The 23090-nt window shown below is 53.7% G+C and overlaps 1 protein-coding gene across 3 annotated transcripts; it reads left to right on the top strand.

Annotated features, from left to right (window-relative positions):
• Window positions 1-7126: 7126 nt before the first annotated feature.
• On the top strand, window positions 7127-20289 carry CANT1 (calcium activated nucleotidase 1). Of its 3 annotated transcripts, none has more exons than XM_084750154.1 (4): window positions 7127-7263; window positions 14193-14851; window positions 17734-17937; window positions 18541-20289. In XM_084750154.1, the coding sequence occupies exons 2-4, from the start codon at window positions 14215-14217 to the stop codon at window positions 18909-18911; spliced, it is 1212 nt and encodes a 403-aa protein (XP_084606280.1). In that variant the 5' UTR covers window positions 7127-7263; window positions 14193-14214; the 3' UTR covers window positions 18912-20289. The 3 variants fall into 3 exon arrangements, with proteins under 3 accessions (XP_084606280.1, XP_084606279.1, XP_084606281.1); XM_084750153.1 differs by having other exon boundaries at window positions 7170-7305; XM_084750155.1 differs by lacking the exon at window positions 7127-7263 and adding an exon at window positions 10551-10674.
• Window positions 20290-23090: the final 2801 nt, after the last annotated feature.

Genomic DNA, 23090 nt, shown 5'->3' with positions numbered 1-23090 from the left:
CACACAGAGTACCAGACTGACCCCCAACACAGAGCCTCACTCAGTAACCCAGGCTGGCTTTCAGCTAGTAGCAATCTCCATGTCTCAGCTGGGGTTAAATATGTGCACCACCATGCCTGGCGTATTTTGGGGATTTGGATACGCACCCATGACCCTAAAGTTTCTCACATGATTAATAAAAAGGTTGATATGGAAGGAAACGTTAGAATAACCATAAATCCTAGTATTGTAAGTATAACTTCTGTCCTTCCAGACTCCTAGGCTGGGCCCCCACACCTCCCAAGAGATTTAAAAGGGCCTTGTTCATTTTCATTAGGTAGAAACTGGGAAAGGAGCAGCAAGGGAGCCAATGACGTCCCATGATTCCTGAGAGGCAGAAGACACAGAGGCAAGGGGCATTCTAAAGGATGGGACTAGAGGTGGGTGTCAACATAACCCACAACCCAACCCAACAGGCAATCAGACAACGAGGACTCACAAGGGCAGGTCCCAAAGGCCCACTCACGCTAGCGCAACAGAAGAGCTACAGTGCATCACCGAGCAGGACGGCTTGCCAGACTCCTGAAGCCCTTTGTCATCGACTTCACTTCTGCTTTGTAACCGTGAGAAAGACACAGGGAAGCTTTGCAGACTTCCTGGTCTCCCTCTACCCCTGCTACAAGCACCCCGAGCAACCAGAACCTGAGTGTTTTCCACATAGCCAAAGCTGTCCCTCTGGGCTAAGGCTATGGTGAGGCACACCAGCAACATAGTACATGAAGCCCAAGATGGTGCAGCGCCTGGGCCAGCAGAGCCTGGGTCAGCAGCACCTGGGCCAGCAGAGCCTGGGTCAGGGGTCATCAGCCTGAGTACCGGAGACAGATGTCAAAACCAAGCACCCCTCCAGGGTCTTCCTGTCACGTTCCCAAGTGAGGTAGAAGCTATGTCCGCCCTGAATTCCCCAGCTGTTGCACCTACGCAAGGGTGTCTGGGCCAAGGATCAAAGGCTTCCTCCACTCTCCCAAGCAGCTCTCTCTCCTCAGAGTCAGTAGAGCATCAACCCCTGCAGCCGACCATAGAGGGCACATTCTGTGTCCTAATATAATGTAGTGCTACATTTGTGTGTGTGTGTGTGTGTGTGTGTGTGTGTGTGTGTGCGCGCGCGCGCGCGCGCAGGTATGTATGAGGGGTATCTGGCTCTTTTTGGTCTGTATCTGAGAAAGCGTGTTCAGGTGGTCAGGGGCCAGCAAGTCCTCTTGTCCCCCTGCTGAGCCATCTCCCCAGGCCCTGTTTGGCAATTATTTCCTCCTCCCCAGCCATGTCACCCCCGCTGCTGTTTTCTAGCTGCTGGAAAGGGCAGCGCTGGGTTCCCCCCATAGGCACAGCATGTCATTAGTGGCTCCATGACTTCTCCCACTGGGGCCCTAACATCCTGCCAACACAGCTATTCTGGGCCCGCCTGCCCAGCTGTCCCACAGGCAAAGGCTGGCTTTGCGAACTTTTGAATTCCATTCGGAAGGGTAGTGCAGCAGCCAGGCTCTCATTGGTGGTATTCCACTGCCAAGGTGGGGGTGGGGGTGGGGACCTCTCAGAGATCCACAGAAGTTGCTGAAACGGGAAAGGAAACCTGGCATTCAGACTCTGTACTGGCCGCTGGCCTGAGCTCGTGGCCCCTGCTCGGCGGCGGCGCACTGCCCGTATTCTGGAAGGCTCAGGCAGGTGGAGGCTCAGGTTTGGCAGCTGCATGGGCAGGCCAGAGCCTCACAGCTGGAAGAGATTCAGTGTGAGGGCTGCCTCTCTAGTGTGGCCGTTCACATGCCTTTCTTTCGACTTTCACTCAGCCCTTTAACCTCCCTGTGTCGCAGTTTCTCCATCTCCACTGGCATCCTCTGTTTGGGTAATGCATGTTTCCAGTTAGCACAGAGAGGCACAGGATGAACCTGGCGCAATAGTTTACCTGATAAATAAAGTCAGATCGCCGCCTGGTGGAAGGCACAGTCCTAAGCACCTAAGTAAGAGAACAGTGAGAAGTTGAAAACAGGAATGGTGAGAGTGAAGGCCTTTTTTATACAGAGCCACAGCAGCAAAAAGGTTCTGAAAGGCAGTGTGTAGGGGCAGAGGATGCCCTGAGAGAGAGAAGGCTGGAGTGGATGTTAACACGAGCACAGCCATGTCAGGGACCCCGGTGCCCAGGCCCATCCTGGGGTCCAAGCACAGGTGACTGACCAACGTGTACGGAAACTAGCAACCACTGCTTCCTCCCTCTGGGTGTTTGCAGCCTGAGCCTCCTGGGCTACTGACCCGGCTTACAGAGGCTAGCGGACTCCTGTCCCTGCGCTGTACACTGAGGTCGGAGCTTAATGCACTAATTGGTTCCAATCCATCAGCCTGTGTGCATGTGTCTGTCCAGGACCAAGCCGCTCCGACTGTGGCAGAGGTGCTAGGCCACAGAGCACGATGTCTCAAGACATGTGGACTCCTCTGAACTGAATGAGGCATGGTGCAGCGGCTCTCGGGAGCAAAACCTCTCTCAACCTTCATCAGCCCTCTTTTCCCATAGAAAGCAGAACCCCTCTCCCAGAATTCTAGCCGTGAAACCCTGAAACACCACAGACGCTTCCCCACCTCTCTATGTGGAAGCTGGCCGTGGAAGAAGTTCTCTGACCTACAAAGCATGGAGAGAAGTGGCCGCTGAGTGCTCAGCCCTAGATGGGGCATCCATCCCAGTACACTGTGGATGAAGATGTGGGGGAACGTAAGAGCTGGAGGATGGAGGGAGCGCTGTCAAACGCTGTCTTTAGAACACAACACTGCTGCTGCAGATAGGAACTCAGGACAGTCATGGTTACCCACAGGATCAAGCCAGGAAGGTCAGTCAGCCTCCTGCAGATGGAACTGAGTCAGAGATGGAGCTGGAGGTGGGGAGGATCAAGATACTTTGTATCCATGAGTGAAAGTGTCAAGCAATAAACAAAACATTGTCTCTTTTTGTTTTCCTGTGGGTTTGGAGAGATGGCTCAGGAGTTAAGAGCATTTGCCAGTTTGCAGAGAACCCTAGTTGGATTATCAGTACCCACATGGAGACTCAGAGCAGTCTCCAGCTCCAGTTCCATGAGATCCCACTTCCTCTTCCGGCTCCCAGGAGTACCAGGCAAGCACACGGGAGACATACATACAGACAAAACAATCGTGTGCAAAAATAAGAAAGTTTGCATATTTTAAAATTATATTAAAAAGAGAAAGTTGGTATATTTTAAAAATTTTTTTCTGTGTCCCCTGGATGGGGAGGGCTGGTGGCACTCAGAGGAAGGATAGCAGGGTACCAAGAAGAGACTTGATACCCTATGAACATATACAGGGGGAGGCGGTCTCCCTCAGTCACAGTCATAGGGGAGTGGAGTAAGGCGAAAATGGAAGGGAGGGAGGAATGGGAGGATGCAAGGGATGGGATAACAATTGAGATGTAATATGAATAAATTAATAAAATATTTTTTAAAAAAGTCTTCTGGTCAAGCATGGTGGTCCACACATGTAATCCCAGTTCTTGGGGAGGCAGAGGCAGCCTGCCCTCTGTGAGTTCGAGGCCAGCCTGGTCTACAAAGTGACTGTCTAGGACAGCCAGGACTACACAGAAAAACCTTGTCTCAAGAAACCAAATAAATAAAACTTTTTAAAGAAGTCTTCTGAGCTGGGTGGTGGCGGCGGCACACGCCTTTAATCCCAGCACTTGGGAGGCAGAGGCAGGTGGATCGCTGTCAGTTCAAATCCAGCCTGGTCTACAAAGCAAGTCCAGACAACCAAGGCTACACAGAGAGACTCTGCCTCGAAAAACCAAAACCAAAACAAACCAAAACCAAACCAAAACAACAACAAAAAAGAAGTCTTCTGACCTATCTTGTTTGGTGCTAGGTCACATGAACTTCCTCTCAGGAGGAGTCTTGCCCAGGCCTGGCAGGAAGTGGTGCTGCAGTGGGAGGCTAGGGAGACAGGGAACAAACATTCCTGCTGGGTCCTCCCACTCAGCCCAGCCCCATTAGATCACATCCCTTTGTCCAATCACTTCTATATACGAAGTTCCTTCTTCATCAAATCCAAGTATTAGGGCTGGAGAGATGGCTCAGTGGTTTAGTGCACCGCCTGCTCTTCCAGAGGTCCTGAGTTCAATTCCCAGCAACCACATGGTGGCTCACAACCATCTATAATGTGATCTGATGCCCTCTTCTGCAGATAAAGCGCTCATATACAATAAATAATAAATAAATAAATCTTCAGAAAAAAATCCAAGCATTAAAATTCCTAGGATGGCACTGGAGCTCAGTTAGTAGAGTGAGCAGGCTCAAAGCCCTGGGTTCCACCCTCAGCACCACACAAAGCGAGTGTGACAATGCATACCTGTAATCCCAAACACTTGGGGGGTAGGGGCTGGCGTAGCAGAGGTTCTGGGTCTTCCTCAGATATATAGCTAGTTAGAGGACAGCCCAGGCTACATGTTTAAAAAAGAAAAGAAAAGAAAAGAAAAGAGTCTTTCCTGGGTTGCCCAGACTTTAGGATCTCCGCCCCCCTGAAAGTTCTCGGTTCTCGTGTCTTAAGCCAAGACTCCATGGTTTGCTGTGCTATATCCTCTTGCTGCCTGCATTACTGGAGTGTGGGTGACCCTGTGGAGGGTGAGGAGAGTCAGTGTACCTCTCTGATCCTGTGGAGGCTGTGATGAAGTCTCCGACGTCGCAAAGAAGAATGCAAATCAAACCACACATGTGGTGGCGCACGCCTTTAATCCCAGCACTCGGGAGGCAGAGGCAGGCGGATCACTGTGAGTTCGAGGCCAGCCTGGTCTACAAAGTGAGTCCAGGACAGTCAAGGCTACACAGAGAAACCCTGCCTCGAAAAACTAAAACAAAACAAACAAACCACACCTAGTTGTGCTTGAGCATGGGGCCACTGCTGACCTTGAGGAGGACCATGCGTAGGCCAGCAGCTCTGGACGGTATGCGCTCACTCCTGCATGAAGACATCCTTTGGGCCAGTCGTTTTTCTCCTACAATTTTATCCTAGATACATTTTTATATCTGTGCTCTAATAACAGCGGCCTACTCCCTGAAGCATTGTTGAAATATGAGATTTTATAGGTATTCCGAAAGAATATTTTAGAGTGGAATAAAATAGCTTTCATACGGCCTTCAGTAGAAGACTGTATATAAGGAAAACATCAATTTTATGCAACGTCCCTAAAGGTCAGTTGCCGGGTAGTTGCAGGGGTGTGTTGTATGACTTATAAAGGCTTAAAAAGAGACGACGACGAAGAACGGTTGAAGCAGATAAGAAAAGTCTATCCATGCAACCTAATACCCCAAACAGACCTGTGTATCTATGGAAACATCATTCTGAAAAAGTCAGGATTGCACAATAGCAATGGGAGAAGGATGGATTCCTTCTTAAAGAGATATTACTATAGCCACAAAAAGAACAGTGCGTGCTCTAAGAGATAAATCAGCTGGCAAAGCGCTAGCCTTGCAAGCACGGAGACATAAATTCAATCCCCGGAAATCACGTTACACAAAGAAGGTGTGGCCATGCCATCCCAGTGCAGGGGGTGCAGAAGCACTTGAGTCCCGAGGCTCCCATCCATCCAGGCCAGCCTACTCGGCCAGTTCCAGGCTATCCAGAAACAAGATGGGTGATGCCTAAGGTTGCCTCTGGCCACAATGGGAATGCACACATGTGCACCTTGATATATAAATCCATGCAGATGTGCTGTGCGTGTGCATGGGTGCACAACTCTGTAATCAGGCAGGGAGCCTTTTGGAGCCGCTAAACTGACAAAATTAAGCTGCCAGTGAACACTGACTATGCCATCTAACTCAGAGTCCTGTTTCATTTTATAAAGGTTAAACTAGGTAGAACTAGGCAACGCGCGGTTTAGAGCCGCACAGCAACTTGCTAAGACTGCAAAGGAAGGCAACAGGGTGATGGATACGATAATCTGGACCATGCCTACTTTAGAAGTGTAAGGAGAGGAGCTGAGAACGGGAAGGAGTTCCCAGGATGCTTTAAAAATACTGAGAGTAACTGTTATTCCCCAAGTGGAAGAGCTGTAACAAATAAAAAGTGTGATTGGGACTTGGTTTTGGTCTGACAGGAAAAATCAGCAAATTCAAGAAAGATCTGCCTCTCACCCCAGGTAGGGAGGAAGGGAACCCAGCACATTACCTTTCAACCCCCCCCCCCAGGCAGGGTTTCTCTACGTTAGCCACAGCTGTCCTGGACTCGATTTGTAGACCAGGCTGGCCTCGAATTCACAGCGATCTGCCTGCCTCTGCTTCCCAAGCGCTGGGATTAAAGGCGTGTGCCACCTCGCCCGGGCCATATTTCCATTTTTACATGTAATTTAATGTATGTTCTACTGTTAATGTGTGTCCCATAAGCCATCTCTCTGAGAAACACAAGAATCTAGCAATAACTGTAGCAACTGGACGGGAAGGGGTGAGAGAAAGGGCTGTTTTTCACTGTGTGCTGTTTGCATATTTTGAATTCATCCCCCTCACGCATCCGTGACTTCCCAAAAGGCTTCTGGGAGACCTGGAGACGAGGCTGAGGTGCAAGAGGCAGAGCTAACTAACGCTGTCTGCCTGGTGAGGGCCTTTCGTGAGTCCTGCTATGCTGCCATATCTGGGACTGAACGGGTACCAGGATGCCTGTTCACACAGCACAAGAGCTCAGGGCTAGGCAGGGGAGAGGGAAAAGAGGAATGGGGGTCCTCCGGTGGTAAGGGTTGTTGTCTGCACTCTGCGGCGAGGACACACCGCCATCCTCATCCAGCGCAGGTTCTGATCCTGGCTGTGGAAACTGCACAGCAATGTGCTATGGCCGGCTGGAAAAGCTCAGAAGAGGGGCTGAGAACTAGGGCATCAGAGAGGGGTCCGAACTTCTGAACTTCCTGAGACGAAGGCCTGAAGCAGGGAAAGAACCCTGGAGCTTCTGCTGAGAAATGACAGCCACCTCCAGTGGCCTATTTCCGCAGCTCAACTACCGGCCCAAGTGAAGAAACTACGACTCCCAGCAGGCGCCCCCCCCCCCCCCAATCAGCGCGCAGGCGCAGAAAAGAGACTGGAGCAAAGGCTGCCGGGAAGACGTGGCTCTAGGCTGGGCGGAGCGGAACTGGACGCGGGTAGAGAGCGGAGGCTGCCGGGAGCGCGCGGCCAGAGTGGGGCGCAGGCGCAGAGCAGAGGCTGCCGGGAGCGCGCGGCGGGGCGGAAGTGTCCGCCTGCCTTGTCCGGCCCTACGCAGGTAGGCGGCAGCCCGCGGGCTCCGGAGCCAGGCTCTCAGTGGGTGAGTGACGGCGCGCCCGCGGCTGGGTGCCCTCCCTCGCCGTGTTCTGGGGCTTGTCGCCGCCCGTCCCCGTCCCGCCTGGCTCCAGGCACCTCAAGTTCCATCCGCAGCTAGCCCGTGACTGGTGCCGGACAGACATGTCCTCCCTCTGGCTAAGTGTGGGAGACCTCCCCTCTCTGTTGAGTGCCTAGATGCTGCTGATGAGTGCTATACCCCTGAGCAGTAGTGTGAAATGTCTTCCTTTTCTGACTAACGTGCTTCAGGTGCCCCTGGCGACAGTCCCTTACCGCTGTACCTGGTCTGGGCAGGAGGGCCTCTCCAGTCTTGTCACTTGATCACACCTGTGACGGACCCACCTGTCCACCCGATCCCCACCTGTAACCGCCCACCTTCAAGGCCACCCCCCCCCGTCTCCCCCCTCCCCCCCCCCCCCCCGTCCTGGCTCTAATTGCTTTCAGCCAAGATCGGACCTTCCCCTGGGCAGCACAGTGCACTGTCTGTCGTTTTTTACTCCCCAACTATCCACAACCTGTGCCCCTTCTGCACACACAGCCCCAATCTCAGCTAGATTCACCCAGCCCGGAAGACTAGAATCCTCTGGTTCATCCTTGTTGGTTGGCATCTCAGCTTCTAACTGCCCCTAGCACAGGAGACTCTGATCCGCCTCCAGCGGCCCCAGGCAATCTTCCTGCAGCCGCTCAGGGGCACCTCAGTAGCCAGCTTTGTTTCCCGTTCCCCATCTCAGGACTGTATACTTGACAAAGCGTAGACCCTGGAACCTGGTCTCATGGTGTCAGTGGGACCTGGCGAGCCAGAAGGTACAAGCCCCCAAGACTGTGACAAGTGAGCAGGCACTGCGGGAGCTTTGTCGGTAGCTCCTCCTTGCTGCCCCTCTGTGAAGCTTGACTGAGGACTGTTCTTCTGGACTGGCCCACAGACCCTCCTCCCAGCTGCTCCAGACCTCACCCTAAGCAGTCCATCTGAGACCTAGTTCCTTCTGTATAAGACAAGCGATTGTGCACACAGAGCCCAGAGCCTCTTCGTTGGTCTAGGGACAGAATTCTGGGTGTTTGCTGGTTTCCCTTGTTCCATTTAACCTGTTCTCAAAAGATAAACGCTTCTTGCAACTGAGTGGACCACACAGTGCAACCCTGTTGTCCTCAGCCCTTTACCACTCAATACCTTGCTAAGTGTCCTTTCCTTTACAGTTGCGACCTTCCTTTCATAGCCTGCAGCCACTCTGTGGAGGCATTGGTTTAAGCTGTCGGTACTCAGGACCAATTACACCAACCCGCCCAACACTCAGGCTGTTTACTGTGCCTGCTGGGCTGTGGGGCAGGAGGACAGGGTTAGAGAGTGGTGGGCAGGTGTCCCGTTTTCACCCTACACCTGGGTGTGGCATGTGTGCCTATGCAGCTCCCACAGATACATGTGGCCCTGTCACCTGAGTCTCAGAGCATCCTTCATAGTGTGGCTGCCCTCACGGTGCTACACAGGTAGGTGTCCCAGCGCACTAGCATTTGCTTTTTGAGGACAGTGGAGCGGTTGTCCACACTCCTTTCTCTCTCTGGAGTGGCATGAAGATACCCATTTAGAAGCCAGTGAGCATTGAGAACTTCTGGAAGGCTTGTCTTAGATGCCAACAGTGAAGGTGTGTATTGACTTCAAAGGATTTTTATATTTGCCTTTCTTTTCTTTTCTTTTTTTTTTGGTTTTGGTTTTTTGTTTTGTTTTTGGGTTTGTTTGTTTTTGTTTTGAGACAGGGTTTCTCTGTGTAGCCTTGGCTGTCCTAGACTTGCTTTGTAGACCAGGCTGGCCTTGAATTCACAGCAATCTGCCAGCCTCTGCCTCCAGAGTGCTGGGATTAAAGGTGTGCACCGCCACGGCTGGCTTGACTTTCTTTTTCATCAGTACAAGATAGATTGGTTAGGAGAAAATAATGACCCAGTTCCTAGAGAAGTCTGCATGGAAAGGCCTTAGAGTTCCTGTCAGCAGACGTTCCTCTTGAGTCCCCCTGTTTGTCTTCAGTGAGCCAGCCATTCGCCTGAGCCCAGTGTGGACAGAACCACAGGGAATGAGCTAGAAGTTCAAGCCAGCTTCAGTGCGTTGAGAGTGAGCAACTGTAAGCAGTGAGGTACAGGGAGGCGTGAGGTGGGACCCATCAGAATGGTTCTGAGGGTCTTTGACATTGTCCCCTGAGCCAGCACTCAGGGCAGCTCCAGGACAGTGGCAGGTGGTACTGCGGGGTACAGCTGTGTTCTGGAGTTGAGTGCTGGTGTGAATTGGACTGGACTGTCAGACACCTGTGTTTCCAGGCATGCTGCCATCCTGTGTTGGGGTGTCACTTGGACCTGGGGCAGCTCCTTTGCTAAGCTCCCAGGGCACAGGGGTCAAACTGAGCCCGTGCAGCAGCGATGTGATGCCGCAGATGCAAACCCGCCTTGGGAAAAGCCTGGCGTGAAGTGCAGTGAGCTTCAAAATGGCCATGTCTGCTCACTGCCAGCCCATGACCGAGCTTAGGGCCCTCAAAACTGTAAGAGGGAAAGACTGCAAGGAGCCATCAGCGCCTATCAGAATTGCTGCCTCTAACAGGAAGGAAGGGGCCACAGGCAGAGGTGAGTCAGCCTTTGGGGCTGCCATGTCCGCAGTAGTTAGATACAGCCGCAGGACACGGACACATTCCTGAACAGCTGACGTAAAAACAGGCTAGAAAAGCCAACTGCCCCCAACAGTACAGATGCTAACTCAGAAGAGGACTGTTAGTGCCTCTGTGTGTGACCCTGGGGCTGGGGCTGCATGCAGATGTCCGAGCTCCTGGAGCCGCTCTTGACCTTTGAGAAGGGCGTGTGTGTGACAAGGAGTGGGTGCCGTGGTCCCCAGAGCACACACTCGCTTTCTTCCTCGTTTCCCTGGACTGTCTGCCCGGTCTGTGCTGGGAATGGAGTCATTAGATGCAGTGCACAGAACCAGGAGCCAGCTTCCACGTCCAAGCGGCGACTTGTGTCTGCACACAGGTGTGTGTTTCCTGAGGACCTGCCATCACAGGCCCTGGGCATCTGTCTCCTTCCTCAGCAGCCTGTGCTATAGTAAGGAAGTGAACTTCAGATTGAACATGGTACACATGTGAGGCCTGTTCACTCTGGGGTGGAAAGAGTGGGGGGAGCCCTTTCTGCAGGGGTGCGGAATGGTGGCAAGAGAGTAGCACTAAGGACTGCCCTTCCTTGATCCTGGAGGGGAGGAGTCAGTTTTGCCAACTGCCTTGAACCTGTTTGAGCCACCACCTGTCACACAGACACAGCGCTTGTGAAGAAAGAAAGAGGGAGACAGGCCACCACAGGGTGCTGCACAGACCCAAGGATACCCATGGAGGTAGGCGCCTTCTGCCCACACTCTTCCTAACACTTAGGCCAGCAGCCCTGGCAGCTTCTGGGTACACAGAGAAAAACACTCTTTTCTGGCGTGTTGCTTATTCATCTGTTCACCTAGAAATGTCCTTTGGTGTGAACAACAGATCTATGTGTCTCATGAGGAAGTGAGGTGTGGCCTGGCCATAGTTAGCTCTTCGCACTCGCTGCATAGGAGGACTGGGGAGGGAAGGGACCTTGCACCTCTTGGGGGCTAGGTACTTTCTAGCCATGTTGCACTGAGTTGGGGTCGGCTTAGGAAGAGGAGTGGCAGCAGGCCCCCTGAGCCTGGGCAGAGCCTGTCTGCAGGCCAAGGGCCGGTGCCCACAGCTGCTCTGCAAGGAATTGTGACTCTACAGCTCTCAGGACATCTCATGCCTCAGGCCAAGTGGACAAACTTTTCATTACAACCATGCAAACCCCATAATGACCTCAGGGCTCCTGTGAGGGGCAGAGAGGGGGCAAGCACAGAGCTGCCCTTTCCCGGGACTATTGTCCCTCTTGTCCCTGGCTTGTGACCTTGGCAGCAGCTATAGCCACAAGACACAGGCCAGTCTTAGGCACTAAGCAGCTGGGGCTCCAGGACACCAGTGAAAAGGCAGTTGACTTGGAGCTGTCTTCCTAGGACCCAAAAGACTGAGACAGGGATGGACATCTGGGGATGGTCACAGGTTTCTGGAAGGCAGGCTGAAGTTTTTAGAAACTTGCTATTGTGGAAATAGTACCTTCCCTCCTTTAATCAAAGATGCCCGGGCCCCGGCGTTCCTGCTTTTCCTTTTGCTCTTGGAGAGTCTTCTTGGCCAATCCCTTCCCATGAGGTATGGGTTGGCCTGGCTGCAGGTGGTCTGTGGGCCAGTGTGTGTGTGTGTGTGTGTGTGTGTGTGTGTGTGTGTGTGTGAGAGAGAGAGAGAGAGAGAGAGAGAGAGAGAGAGAGAGAGAGAGATGGGTTGGCCTGGCTGCAGGTGGTCTGTGGGCCACTGTGTGTGTGTGTGCGTGTGTGTGTGTCTGTCTGTCTGTCTGTCTGTCTGTCTGTCTTTGTCCCTAGGGTGCTATAGAGAATGACACACACAGTAGCCTGAAGTGACCTGTTATTGCTACAAGGTCAAAGTTAGGATGTCTCAGAGATCTTTCTAAAGGTTCTAGGAGGAGACTCATTCTTTGTCCTCCCAGCTTCTCAGGCATTCCTTGCCTTGGAGCCACAAGAACACCCCTCTGCTGCCTCTGTGGTCATACGACCTTCTCTTTTACCCATCCCCCTTTTCCCTGACTTTTATAGAAAAAGGCATGTGAGAGCTCAGCACTCAGGAGGCTGAGGCAGGAGGATTGTCTTGAGTTCAAGGCCAGATCCTGTCTTGTAAAAGAAAAAACAAACAGCGGTGGTTGTGTTTGGGTCCACCGGAGGCCCTTCATCCCTCCTACAGGAGAGAGGACACATAGCCAGGGGGGGCAGCACGGAGAACGCATGGCTGTCGTGGTGCTTTCAGGGGTTCTAGATGGCCCTTTGTGGTCAGAGGAGGTGTGCGTCCCAGGTAGAGGGAGTACATGTGCCGTGGTCTGGCACACGGACTCTAGGTTGGCAAAGCTTCTCTTGTCTGAAATTACGGTTTGTGTAGGCTGAGCTGGAACACAAAGTGAGGCCCTCTCTGCAAGCTTGCCCAGTGGGGAGAGCTTGTAAGTAAGAAGGGCCCATGGCTCATGCTGGGCAGCTGAGTGGCTTGCTCACAGGGCCTTGGTCTAGCATGCACTTTGAGAACGACTGAAGCCACCTCGCCCTGGTGTTGATCGCAGTCCTCCAGCAGGTGTGTGCTGACTTCCTCTTGGCTGCTAGCTCTGAGCTGGGTGCCAGGGATGGAGCAGGAAGCCCCCAACAGAAACAGATGGGGGAGTCCCCCAGGACCTCTGAGGGTGTGAGTGAAGCAGGTACGCACAGCAGGGCAGGTGTCCTGGGCAAGGGGATGGGGTGAGGCTTGCTCTGGACATGCAGACTCTCATGGTTAGGACCAATAGGGGCACAGGGAGGACCGTGGAGCCATGATGATTCCTTAGCAGGTAGTGCTGGCTGCTGGGTGGCAAAGGGCTCTCAGGAGGAGAGTGGCTCTCCAGGAGCTGGGGCAGACTGTTCACTTAGGTAAGAGGTGGTAGTGCACGCAGAAGGATAGTGAATCGGACAGGTTTTGGATGGCACAGCCCTGCAAATGAGGAGCTGTCAGGGAATGCAAACGAAAGGATGGAGGCCATGTCTTAGCACTGTGCGACAGCTGCAGGTTTACTATTCACACCAACACTGCACCTTTTCTCTTCGGGGCTTCATGGGAAATTTGACTTGGTGGTGGTGTTTGTGGTAGCCATTCCTGAGGAGGATTGGGTTAATTGGCTTGAGGTTCGGGAACTCGGACTTTTATTTTGAAGTGGTGTCTAAGGTGCAAGTTGGAAGTGGCATGGCAGTAGTTGTTGGCACTTGGCAGGGCTCACCACTGTATCCGGGATGGGCAAACAGTGTTAATATCCTGGGTCTGACCTCTGAAGCAATAGGATAGAGAGAGTGTGTGAGGCAGAGCCTGAGTGAGTCCCAAGGAGGCACCACCAGCATGGGGTGTGGGCACCAGGCACATGGGCACCCCACAAACCAAAGCTGCTAGAATGCCCAAGCCCTGCCCAGGCGCTGCCCAGCAGCATGTGCCCATCAAGTCCCCTAATGTGCTGTTTGGATTTGTTCTGTGGCTGGTATGCTGGCAGCCCATAAGGGAAATGCCATGCTACATCCAGGTAACAAACTGAGGGGCTGAGGCAGTGGCTGCCCTGGAGACACACACTTCTCGACCACAGCCACCATTGCCTTGGAGACTTTGTGACACTGAGCTGTCATGGTCTGCTGGGAGCAGGCAGGGCAGGTAGTGGTGAGGAGGTGGAGCTCCCAGCTTCCTCTGGCGTTCTGGGACTATAGCTGGGCTGTAGTGTAGAGCCCAGCTTGGGCCTGGAACCAAATCCATGCCCCAAGCCATAAGGTGAACAGCATGCAAGACTCAGTCCGTGTACCTGCTTGAGTTAATAAGAAGTACCAAGGGACAGCACCCCAAACAGCAGCAGAGTGTTTGCAGTGCCTCGTGCTTTCTTTGTATTTAAGCATCAGAACCTGCCTGGGGCTCAGTGGCCCCAGGCTGCTATGTGGGAGCCACTGTTGGGGTGCTGAGGCCGGGCAACAGTGAGTGTTGTTAACACCTGGGGACGGGGTGGTGGAGAAAGACTTGGAGAGGTGAGTCAGGTTCAGACCTGCACCTGGGTGAGTTGGTGTCTCCCAGCTGCAGCACCAGCCTTCTCTCTGCTCGTTTACTTTGAAAATACTTGCCGTCTTGCTGAATAAGAGGACCTGACTTCTGGGGTCAGGGTTCAACCAGGACACTAAGCTCCGAAGTGAGGCTGACTCTGGCCTGGAGAAGTGGTGTCCTCCATAGCTCACTCACCACTCTCCTCTCCCTGACTTAGGTCCTACCCAGTGTGCAGTCTGATGCCCATCCAGCCCTTTGACCACCGGGAATGGAATGAGCCTATGCACTCCCTCCGGATCAGTATAGGGGGCCTTCCTGTGCTGGCATCCATGACCAAGGCCACGGACCCTCGCTTCCGCCCCCGCTGGAGGGTGATCCTGACATCCTTTGTGGGCGCCGCCCTCCTCTGGCTGCTGTACTCCCACCATCAGGCCCCAGGACCGGGCAGGTCCCCCACCCACAATGCACACAACTGGAGGCTCAGCCAGGAACATGTCTCTCACTACAATGACACCTACCCCCTGTCACCCCCACAGAGGACTCCAGGTGGGATTCGGTACCGAATCGCAGTCATTGCTGACTTGGACACGGGGTCCAGGGCCCAGGAGGAAAACACTTGGTTTAGTTACCTTAAGAAAGGCCACCTGACCTTGTCAGACAGTGGGGACAAGGTGAACGTGGAGTGGGATAAAGACCATGGGGTCCTGGAGTCCCACCTGGCAGAAAAGGGGCGGGGCATGGAGCTCTCTGACCTGATCGTCTTCAATGGGAAGCTCTACTCCGTGGACGACCGTACAGGAGTCATCTACCAGATTGAAGGCACCAAAGCAGTACCCTGGGTGATCCTCTCTGATGGTGATGGAACCGTGGAGAAGGGTAAGTGGAGCCCTTCTCTGTCAGCCGAGCTTTCGTCAGCTGCTATATTAGTTTCTTCCTGCTCTGACAAAAGTAACTTAAGGGAACAAGGGTTTGCTTTGGCTCATAGTGTGAAGGGATGCAGTCCATTGAGTTGAGGCTCCTGTGGTGAGACTGATAGTGACAGGAGTGTGAGGGGATACAGTCCATCAGGATGGGGGTCATGGTGACAGGAGTGTGAGGGGATACAGTCCATCAGGATGGAGGTCATGGTGACAGGAGTGTGAGGGGATACAGTCCATCAGGATGGGGGTCATGGTGACAGGAGTGTGAGGGGATACAGTCCATCAGGATGGAGGTCATGGTGACAGGAGTGTGAGGGGATACAGTCCATCAGGATGGAGGTCATGGTGACAGGAGTGTGAGGGGATACAGTCCATCAGGATGGGGGTCATGGTGACAGGAGTGTGAGGGGGATACAGTTCATCAGGATGGGGGTCATGGTGACAGGAGTGTGAGGGGATACAGTCCATCAGGATGGGGGTCATGGTGACAGGAGTGTGAGGGGATACAGTTCATCATGATGGAGGTCATGGAGACAGGAGTGTGAGGGGATACAGTCCATCAGGATGGAGGTCATGGTGACAGGAGTGTGAGGGGATACAGTCCATCAGGATGGGGGTCATGGTGACAGGAGTGTGAGGGGATACAGTCCATCAGGATGGAGGTCATGGTGACAGGAGTGTGAGGGGATACAGTCCATCAGGATGGAGGTCATGGTGACAGGAGTGTGAGGGGATACAGTCCATCAGGATGGGGGTCATGGTGACAGGAGTGTGAGGGGGATACAGTTCATCAGGATGGGGGTCATGGTGACAGGAGTGTGAGGGGATACAGTCCATCAGGATGGGGGTCATGGTGACAGGAGTGTGAGGGGATACAGTCCATCAGGATGGGGGTCATGGAGACAGGAGTGTGAGGGGATACAGTCCATCAGGATGGGGGTCATGGTGACAGGAGTGTGAGGGGATACAGTCCATCAGGATGGGGGTCATGGTGACAGGAGTGTGAGGGGATACAGTCCGTCATTGTGGGGGTCATGGGGCCAGGAGTTTGAGGCACCTGCTCCCGTCACATCCACATGAAGCAAAGATAAGGGTGCTGGTGCTCAGCTCACTGTCTTCTGCTCACTCTGTCCAGGACCCCAGCCCATGGCACGGTGCCACCCACAGCAGGGTGAGGCTTCCTGCCTTAGTTAACCCTGGCTGGAAACAGCCTCATGCCTAGGCATGCCTAGAAGTTTTTTCCATGGTGGTTGTGAAGATCAGACACAGAAAGTAATCCAAGTGCCTGCTAAAGGCCTCCACAGCCAGGAGGGTCCGGCCACACAGCTACCCTCCTGTGACCTCAGCAGAGCCTTACCAGGCTTATGTGAAGCTGTTTCTAGAGGTTTCAGCTGATGGCTGGGAGCCTGCTGCAGAGTGGGGAGCCCTTTTCAGCATGAGCCAAGGCTATGCCCACTGCTTCCCTTACCCCTTCTGGGACCCTGGCCCCTGTCTCGTCTTCAGAGGTGTCCTAGGGTCACACAGCATTGCTCCCTGCCCTGTCTCGGGTGGCTCCCTGCGATCCAACCTCAACTCAGTTCATTGGGACCACAGGTCAACTGCGATACCCAGCCCTGTTCTGAGCCCAGTACAAGGGTCTGTGTGTTGGGCAGCAGTGACTCCTGGGAATAGAATCTGATATCAGCCCTGTGTGTAGCAGATAGGGAGTCAGTGCTTCCACAGGGCAAAGGGCAGAGCTGTCTGATCTGCCCCTTGTAGCAAGCTGAGGCCCACTGCAGCCTTCCTGTGGTGGACGGAGGCCTGCACTAGTCGTCCCTCCATGCAGCCTGCCTGGCCCAGCCTGCGTGGTCATGTCCCTAGTGTTTGTCCAAGGCTGGGGCTCTTGGGCGCGACTGTCTCTACCTAGGTAAAGTGACTGTGTCGATCACCCCATTTCCTGCCATAACCATTAGGGCTGTAAACCTGTGATGTGTGTGGGTGTGGTTCTTCCTCCTGAACAGGAAGAATGCAGGGTAATAGGGTGCTTAGGGCTGTGCTGTGACAGTTCATCCAGAAGGGTCAAAAGACTGGCAGATGGGACCGCTTCCCATGGAGACAGCTCAGAAGACTCACGAAGTCACTGGGGCTACCAGGAAGCAAGCCAGTCCCTCCAGAACCACTCTAGGGTATATCAGAGGCTGCTTTCCTCAGGGGGATGTGGGTAGCTTCCCAGGGCCTAAGGAGCTCACAGAAATGCTGGGATAGCATGTTGGGAATGTCAGGAAGAAGAATGCTGGGACAATACAGGCTTTGTCACCAGCCTGCAACGAGAGGCTGCGCCAGGTCAGCTGAAGGCAGCTCCAGAGTAGATGCTCACTGCCTAGTCCTAAAGACCCTGTCACCCTGCTCTCTTCCTCAGCTACGGGAGGAACAGACTCACAGGATGGTGGTCTAAAGCCCTCGTAGGTGAGGGGCAGGAAATGGGTAGCCCAGAGGTTAAGTGTCAGCTGTGGCCCTCAGTGGCAGATAACCGTCACATCCCAAGCACTTGACAGTCGGACTGCTGTAGCACACAAGAATAGGGTAGGGCTGCTGGCCCTTGGAAGCGGAAGGCTGGGTGGAGACGCAGCACGGGAGGTCTGCGATGGTCTAGTGTGGCCCTGGAGTTGTCACACAGGTGATGGGTGGGGCTCCTTTCTGCGCCTCTCGCCTCAGCCTCCCGTGAGCTCAGGGTCGTAACTTGTGACGTCCAGCGTCTGTGCAGCACTCTGGGTGCCGCTGACAGCAGCACAGGAGAGAGCCAGGCTGGCCACGGGGAGTGGGGACCAGTGTCTCAGCTCCCCCCTCTTGTTGTCCCAGGCTTCAAAGCTGAGTGGCTCGCTGTGAAGGACGAGCACCTGTATGTGGGAGGCCTGGGCAAGGAGTGGACCACCACTACAGGGGAGGTGGTGAACCAGAACCCAGAGTGGGTGAAGGTGGTGGGCCACAAGGGCAGCGTGGACCACGAGAACTGGGTGTCCAGCTACAACGCTCTGAGAGCTGCCGCTGGGATCCGGCCGCCAGGTAAGAGCTTCTCTCTACGAGCTCCCAGTTTGTTGATTATATTCAATTCACTGTGTTCAGTGAGCCATTTCTGTTTCTCCTGGCTTGGGGCCCTCATAAGCACAGGAGGAGATGGGCAGGCCTGAGCTACCATTTCTTGGGCTCTAAGGAGTGTGCCCTTTGTCTGAGGAGGTTGAATCAGGTGTGGGGTGAAGTCAGCAGGGAGCCAAGACCCAGAGAACTCCCCCATGCTGAAGTGGGTGAGGCAGTGCTTCCCTCAGCTTCAAGGCTGCTGCTCTGATTGTCAGGTCCCCCTTTTGACTCTGATCTTCTGTGCGCCCCATGATTAGCACCAAGAGAACAAAGACAAAGGTGACTGGTGAAGGTCACAGGCCCTGCTAGGACACAAGGACAGCCTGTGGGGACACACTGCAGACTGGTGTAGCGCTCTCTGCCTAGGCTGTCCTGCAGGCTTGTCCTGGGTAAGTGAGAGCAGCTGCAGATTGCTCTCCCTAGAGCTGGAGAGTAGAGAAAGTGAGGGAGGCCTCCAAAGGCCAGCCTCCGGGATGGCGGGACCCTGAGAGGAAGGGCTGTGTGGTGACTGGGTCTGTGCTGCCACCTCAGGCTACCTCATCCATGAGTCTGCCTGCTGGAGCGACACACTGCAGCGCTGGTTCTTCCTGCCACGGCGGGCTAGCCACGAGCGCTACAGCGAGAGGGACGATGAGCGCAAGGGCAGCAACCTCCTGCTGACCGCGGCCCAGGACTTCAGGGACATCTCCGTGAGGCGCGTGGGGGAGCTGCTCCCCACTCACGGCTTCTCATCCTTCAAGTTCGTCCCTAACACTGATGACCAGATCATCGTGGCTCTCAAGTCAGAAGAGGACAGCGGCAGGATTGCCACCTACATCATGGCCTTCACGCTGGATGGCCGCTTCCTGCTTCCAGAGACCGAGATCGGCAGCGTGAAGTATGAAGGAATCGAATTCATCTAGCTGAGTGAGCCCCCAAGCCCAGCAAGGTGAGGGCAGATGGCCTGAGCTGCACCAGGACTCAATTTCATAAAATCCAGAGGAACGCACTTTCACTTGTTTGCTTTTTTTTTCCCCCCTGAGAGCTGTGTGCCTGGCTAGGTTTCCAGAGTAGGGAGCTGAGCCCCAAGGCCATATGACACAGCTTTGGGTGTGACAATCTGAGGCTGTACAGCACACCCAAGCCTGGATCTGCGCTGCCACCTGGTGGCAGGGACTAGTCACTGCTGCAGGGACCTTATGAGCCCCCGGCCTTCAAAATCCAGCCATGCCTTTCCTTTCGTGGCCTCTTCCTTTCCGTGAATTCTCTAGCCAGTAGGTGTTTCTAAAGCAACCGGGTGTGTTAAGCCCTGCCCTTATCCTGGGGCCACAAGGCCTAGGTGGGCCTGCCAGATAGGCACTCAGAGATACCTCTCTTCCTCTATGTGACCTTGGCATTCCACACTCTGCAGAACCTTGCAAAGTAAATGTTTACATGGCAGGGTGAGAGCCCCACCCCTTGGGACATACCTGCCCACACATCTGAAGCCACTCCAGCACAGGATGGCCTGTGAGCTGTTCAGAACTCTGTCTCTCCCCTGGAGGATTCTGGAGTTGTGAGCCCTTTAAAGTCTGAATTCTTAACTTATTTTTATTAAAACAGTTTCTTTTTCAATAGAACAGAGTCACCAAACTTTATCCCATGGCGATGGTGGAGTCTTCACACGTACTCCCAGCAGTGAGGGAACCGTCCCCACAGTCACAATGGCAGTATTAGCTTTTACAGAAAGGGCCTCTGGATCCTTGGCTTCTTCCTTCTGGCAACTTCCAAAAGCTGCCATGCTTGCCCCTCTCAGCGTGGCTGAGGGAGGGCTCAGGTCCCAACAGTCCTGCACCTGACTAGAGACTGTCCCTGCTGTCCTCGGGTTTCTCGCTGGCTCCCGGTGGGTGTTTAGCAGCCTTCTCTCCAGAGGAGCCTCACTGCTTTCTGCTGTCACGTCGTTTTGTCCATGAGCAAGAGAGCAAGAGCAGCAGGGTCAGGACACAGGCACTGCCGTGGGCAGAGGTGGCCCTCACAAGCCCCTTCCACGGGGAGCTAGGAGGGCCACTGCCACTGGGGCTGACTGCCCTCTGTCCAGCAGGCTGTTGCTGACATGTGGTGGTGACATCTTTGTGTACTTGCCATGCCTCCTGGATGTGTGTCAACTGTGTTGGGTTGTGTGATTTTGAACTGGAAGAGAAAATGAGGGAGGCCGAGAGGCCTGGGGACCCTCACAGAGGACCCTTCAGCACGCCTTCCTTTCCCTAACATGAGCACAACGACTGCGTCCTCCCCTCCCCCAATAAAGTGTCAGGGAATGTGCTTCTCTTGTCCGTGCTGGCTGTGGCCAAGGGCCCCACCCCAGAGCATCTGACCAGGTGGGGCTGCAAGCGTTGGGGTCACAAGACAGGCCTCTCACCTCTCTGTGTGAGGCCAACTTCCCAGGCTTGGATCTGATGGGGAAAGCAGTGTGTAGACAGGCCCCAGCTCCTCTCACTCTGTCTCTCACTGGAGTCAGGACAGAGCCTGAAGTGCTGGAGCCGGGACCACAGTAGTCACAACAGGCCAGGCCTGGCATCCCAACCTCCACAGGCCGAGCCAGGAATAGTGACAGAAAGAGGAAGGTTTGTTCAGTGTAGCCACATCAGGCAGAAAGACAAAGAAAAGGTCCAGAGTGGGCCAAGGTACCCCAGCGTGGCCAGTGCCTGCCACACAAGGCTGACAGGCCAAGTGAGCCTCAGAACCCATGGTAGGAGGAGGGAACTGAGCTCTAACCTTCATATGCCTCCCTGTGGCACATGTGTGCACTTGCACACGCAGACACATGCACTCACATGTTGTTATAAAAAAAAGTCCCAAATGTTCAATTTTACCAGTGAAGACTCAGGAGCCAGATGCTGTGGTGAAAACTTGCTAGCTCAGAGAGGCAGAGAAAGCACCCAGTGACCTTCCTACTCAGCCCGCATCCCGGAAGGAAAAGCCTAAGCTCAGATGGTGGCACAGGTGGAAAAGGCCTGCTAGCTCACTCGACAGCCAAGAGCTAAAAGCCAAAAAGCCAAAGAGCTGCTTCTCCACTTCGCTCAAAGTCCTTCTTAGCTACTTAATCCTGTCAGCTGGTTTCTTGCCCCACCTCTTGACCTAGGGTTAACTTTATTAAATGCTGTATACAGAAAGCTCTTGCATTAAAGGTGTGTGTAAGGGCTGAGCCACAGCATAATCGCCTGCTTACAATAAACTGAAAGTTCTTGGATTAAAGGTGTGTGCTAGGGCTGAGCCACACCAAACAAGAAACAGGTGTTTATTCTCAGGGTTCACAATGGGATCAAATATCCTGCAACACTCACATGCACATGCACACATTCAGGCACAGAGACAACGCACATGGATCTACACACCACCCCCCCCACACACACACATACAATGACTCTCTCAAGCCCACCTTTGGGTTCCTGACATACACTTTAGGTTTAAATAGAGGGCAAAAGTTGTGCATAGCTACATAGGCCTGGGCAAGGTATATATGTGTGGTCCTGCCCATTAACCCATCACTGTGTCTGGTCCTGGCTCCTGGGCTGTCAGGCTGTGTGGAATCCTCCCAGGAGATAAGTGTTTCCTGTACCTTATACCAGACCTCAGCTTTTCCCTTCTCAGGTGTGAAAAGCCCTGGGAAAATTCCAGTTTCTTGTGATCCATCTCCTCAGTCGTCTGGTAGGTAAGGGGAAGGACGTGGCTCTCTCTGTTCTCTCCCTCTCCTTCTCTCCCTCCCTCTTCCTCCCTCTCCCTTTCTCCTCCCTGTTGTCCATTTTTTCTGCAGAAAGCAGGTCATCCCACACCACTGCCCAGGGCTGCCTCAGGGGCTGGTGCGTGCACAGGTCATGTGGCTCGTTTGAGTGAGGGTACCTGCAAGGTTTGCCGACAAATAACATCAGAATATGTGGAAAATGTGACCCCCCTGAAGGATGCATAAAAGTTCTCAGCCAAGACCAAGAGCACCCTAGAGGGGTGAGTAAGAAAAGTGACCAGAGTATTGTCCCCCTTTCATGAGAGGCTCCTTTAAACAAAGGCTGCTTGCACATACTTCACCCCGTCACCCTAAGAGGCCATTTTCTACCCAGCGTTGCAAGGCAGAGGAAAGCACAGTGTGTTCTGTGGCCAGAAGATGGAGAAGTGGGTCCTGGCTTCCAAGGCTGGGTGTAGAAGCCACAGATGCTGAGCAAGGAAGTGAGACAACAGGAGGCCTGGTGTCTTCTAGAAATTGGACACTTATTTCTTTTGGTTTTTTGAGACAGGTTTTTCTGTGCCGTCCACGTTGTCCTAGAGCTCGCTCTAGACCAGGCTGGCCTTTGAACTCACAGAGAACCGTCTGCCTCTTCCTCTCAAGTGTTAGGACAACAGTGTGCGCCACCACCCAGCTGGACACTTCTTTTTGATGCTTCTTTTCTACGGGATCTGGGTTGTTCACAGCTGTCTTGGCACTGAGGTTCTGTCGCTTACTATGCAGTGTCAGGATGGGACTTGGGGTCTGCTAGAGGTCACTGTGGCGCTAACCTCTTCAGGGCATTATCCTGAAGAGGTCCTTGTGACTTTCAGACCTCGGTTGGTAAAGAAGAGCACAGTTGGGAGGACCAGGATGGCATACCTCGCCCTGGATAACTGAAGGGGGAGCTGGGCCACTTGGCCTTTGTCCCCTCAGCTTACACGTCTCTTGTGTTCACTGAGTCTCCAGATGGGTTATGGAGTGGACAGAGATTCTGCGTGTTCCTGGGGCCTGACCTCTTGGAAAGTCCCCCAGTGTCACAACGTCTGGGCCCATTAACCACCGACCTGTTGGCTTTGGAATGGTCACAGAGCAGTGGTTCTCAAGCTGTGAGTCTCTGCCCCTTTGGGGTTGTATACCAGATAGTTACATTACAGTTCATAATAGTAGCCAAATTGCAGTTAAGTAGCAGCAACAAAAGAATTTTTATGCTTGAGAGTCCCCACAACATGAACTGTATTGAAGGATTGCAGCATTAGGAAGGTTGAGGACCACAGAACTGGACCTGCTGCGGACTACACGCCCTGCAATGGCCCTGCTTCTGTGACCCGGCGGCCTCTCCTCCAAGGCCCAGGCTGGCTGATGG

The sequence above is a fragment of the Acomys minous genome (genome assembly GCF_964271855.1).
Source record: "Acomys minous genome assembly, chromosome: 12".
Classification (NCBI taxonomy): Eukaryota; Metazoa; Chordata; class Mammalia; order Rodentia; family Muridae; genus Acomys; species Acomys minous.
Note: the sequence above shows the minus strand (reverse complement) of the source record. Positions and strands in the feature narration are given on the sequence as shown.

Excerpts from the sequence above, each read along its gene's own strand:
- CANT1 (XM_084750154.1), top strand. The coding sequence starts at position 14,215 with ATGCCCATCCAGCCCTTTGACCACCGGGAATGGAATGAGCCTATGCAC. Across the intron at positions 14,852-17,733 it reads TGATGGAACCGTGGAGAAGG|GCTTCAAAGCTGAGTGGCTC; the intron begins GTAAGTGGAGCC and ends TTGTTGTCCCAG. Across the intron at positions 17,938-18,540 it reads CGCTGGGATCCGGCCGCCAG|GCTACCTCATCCATGAGTCT; the intron begins GTAAGAGCTTCT and ends CTGCCACCTCAG.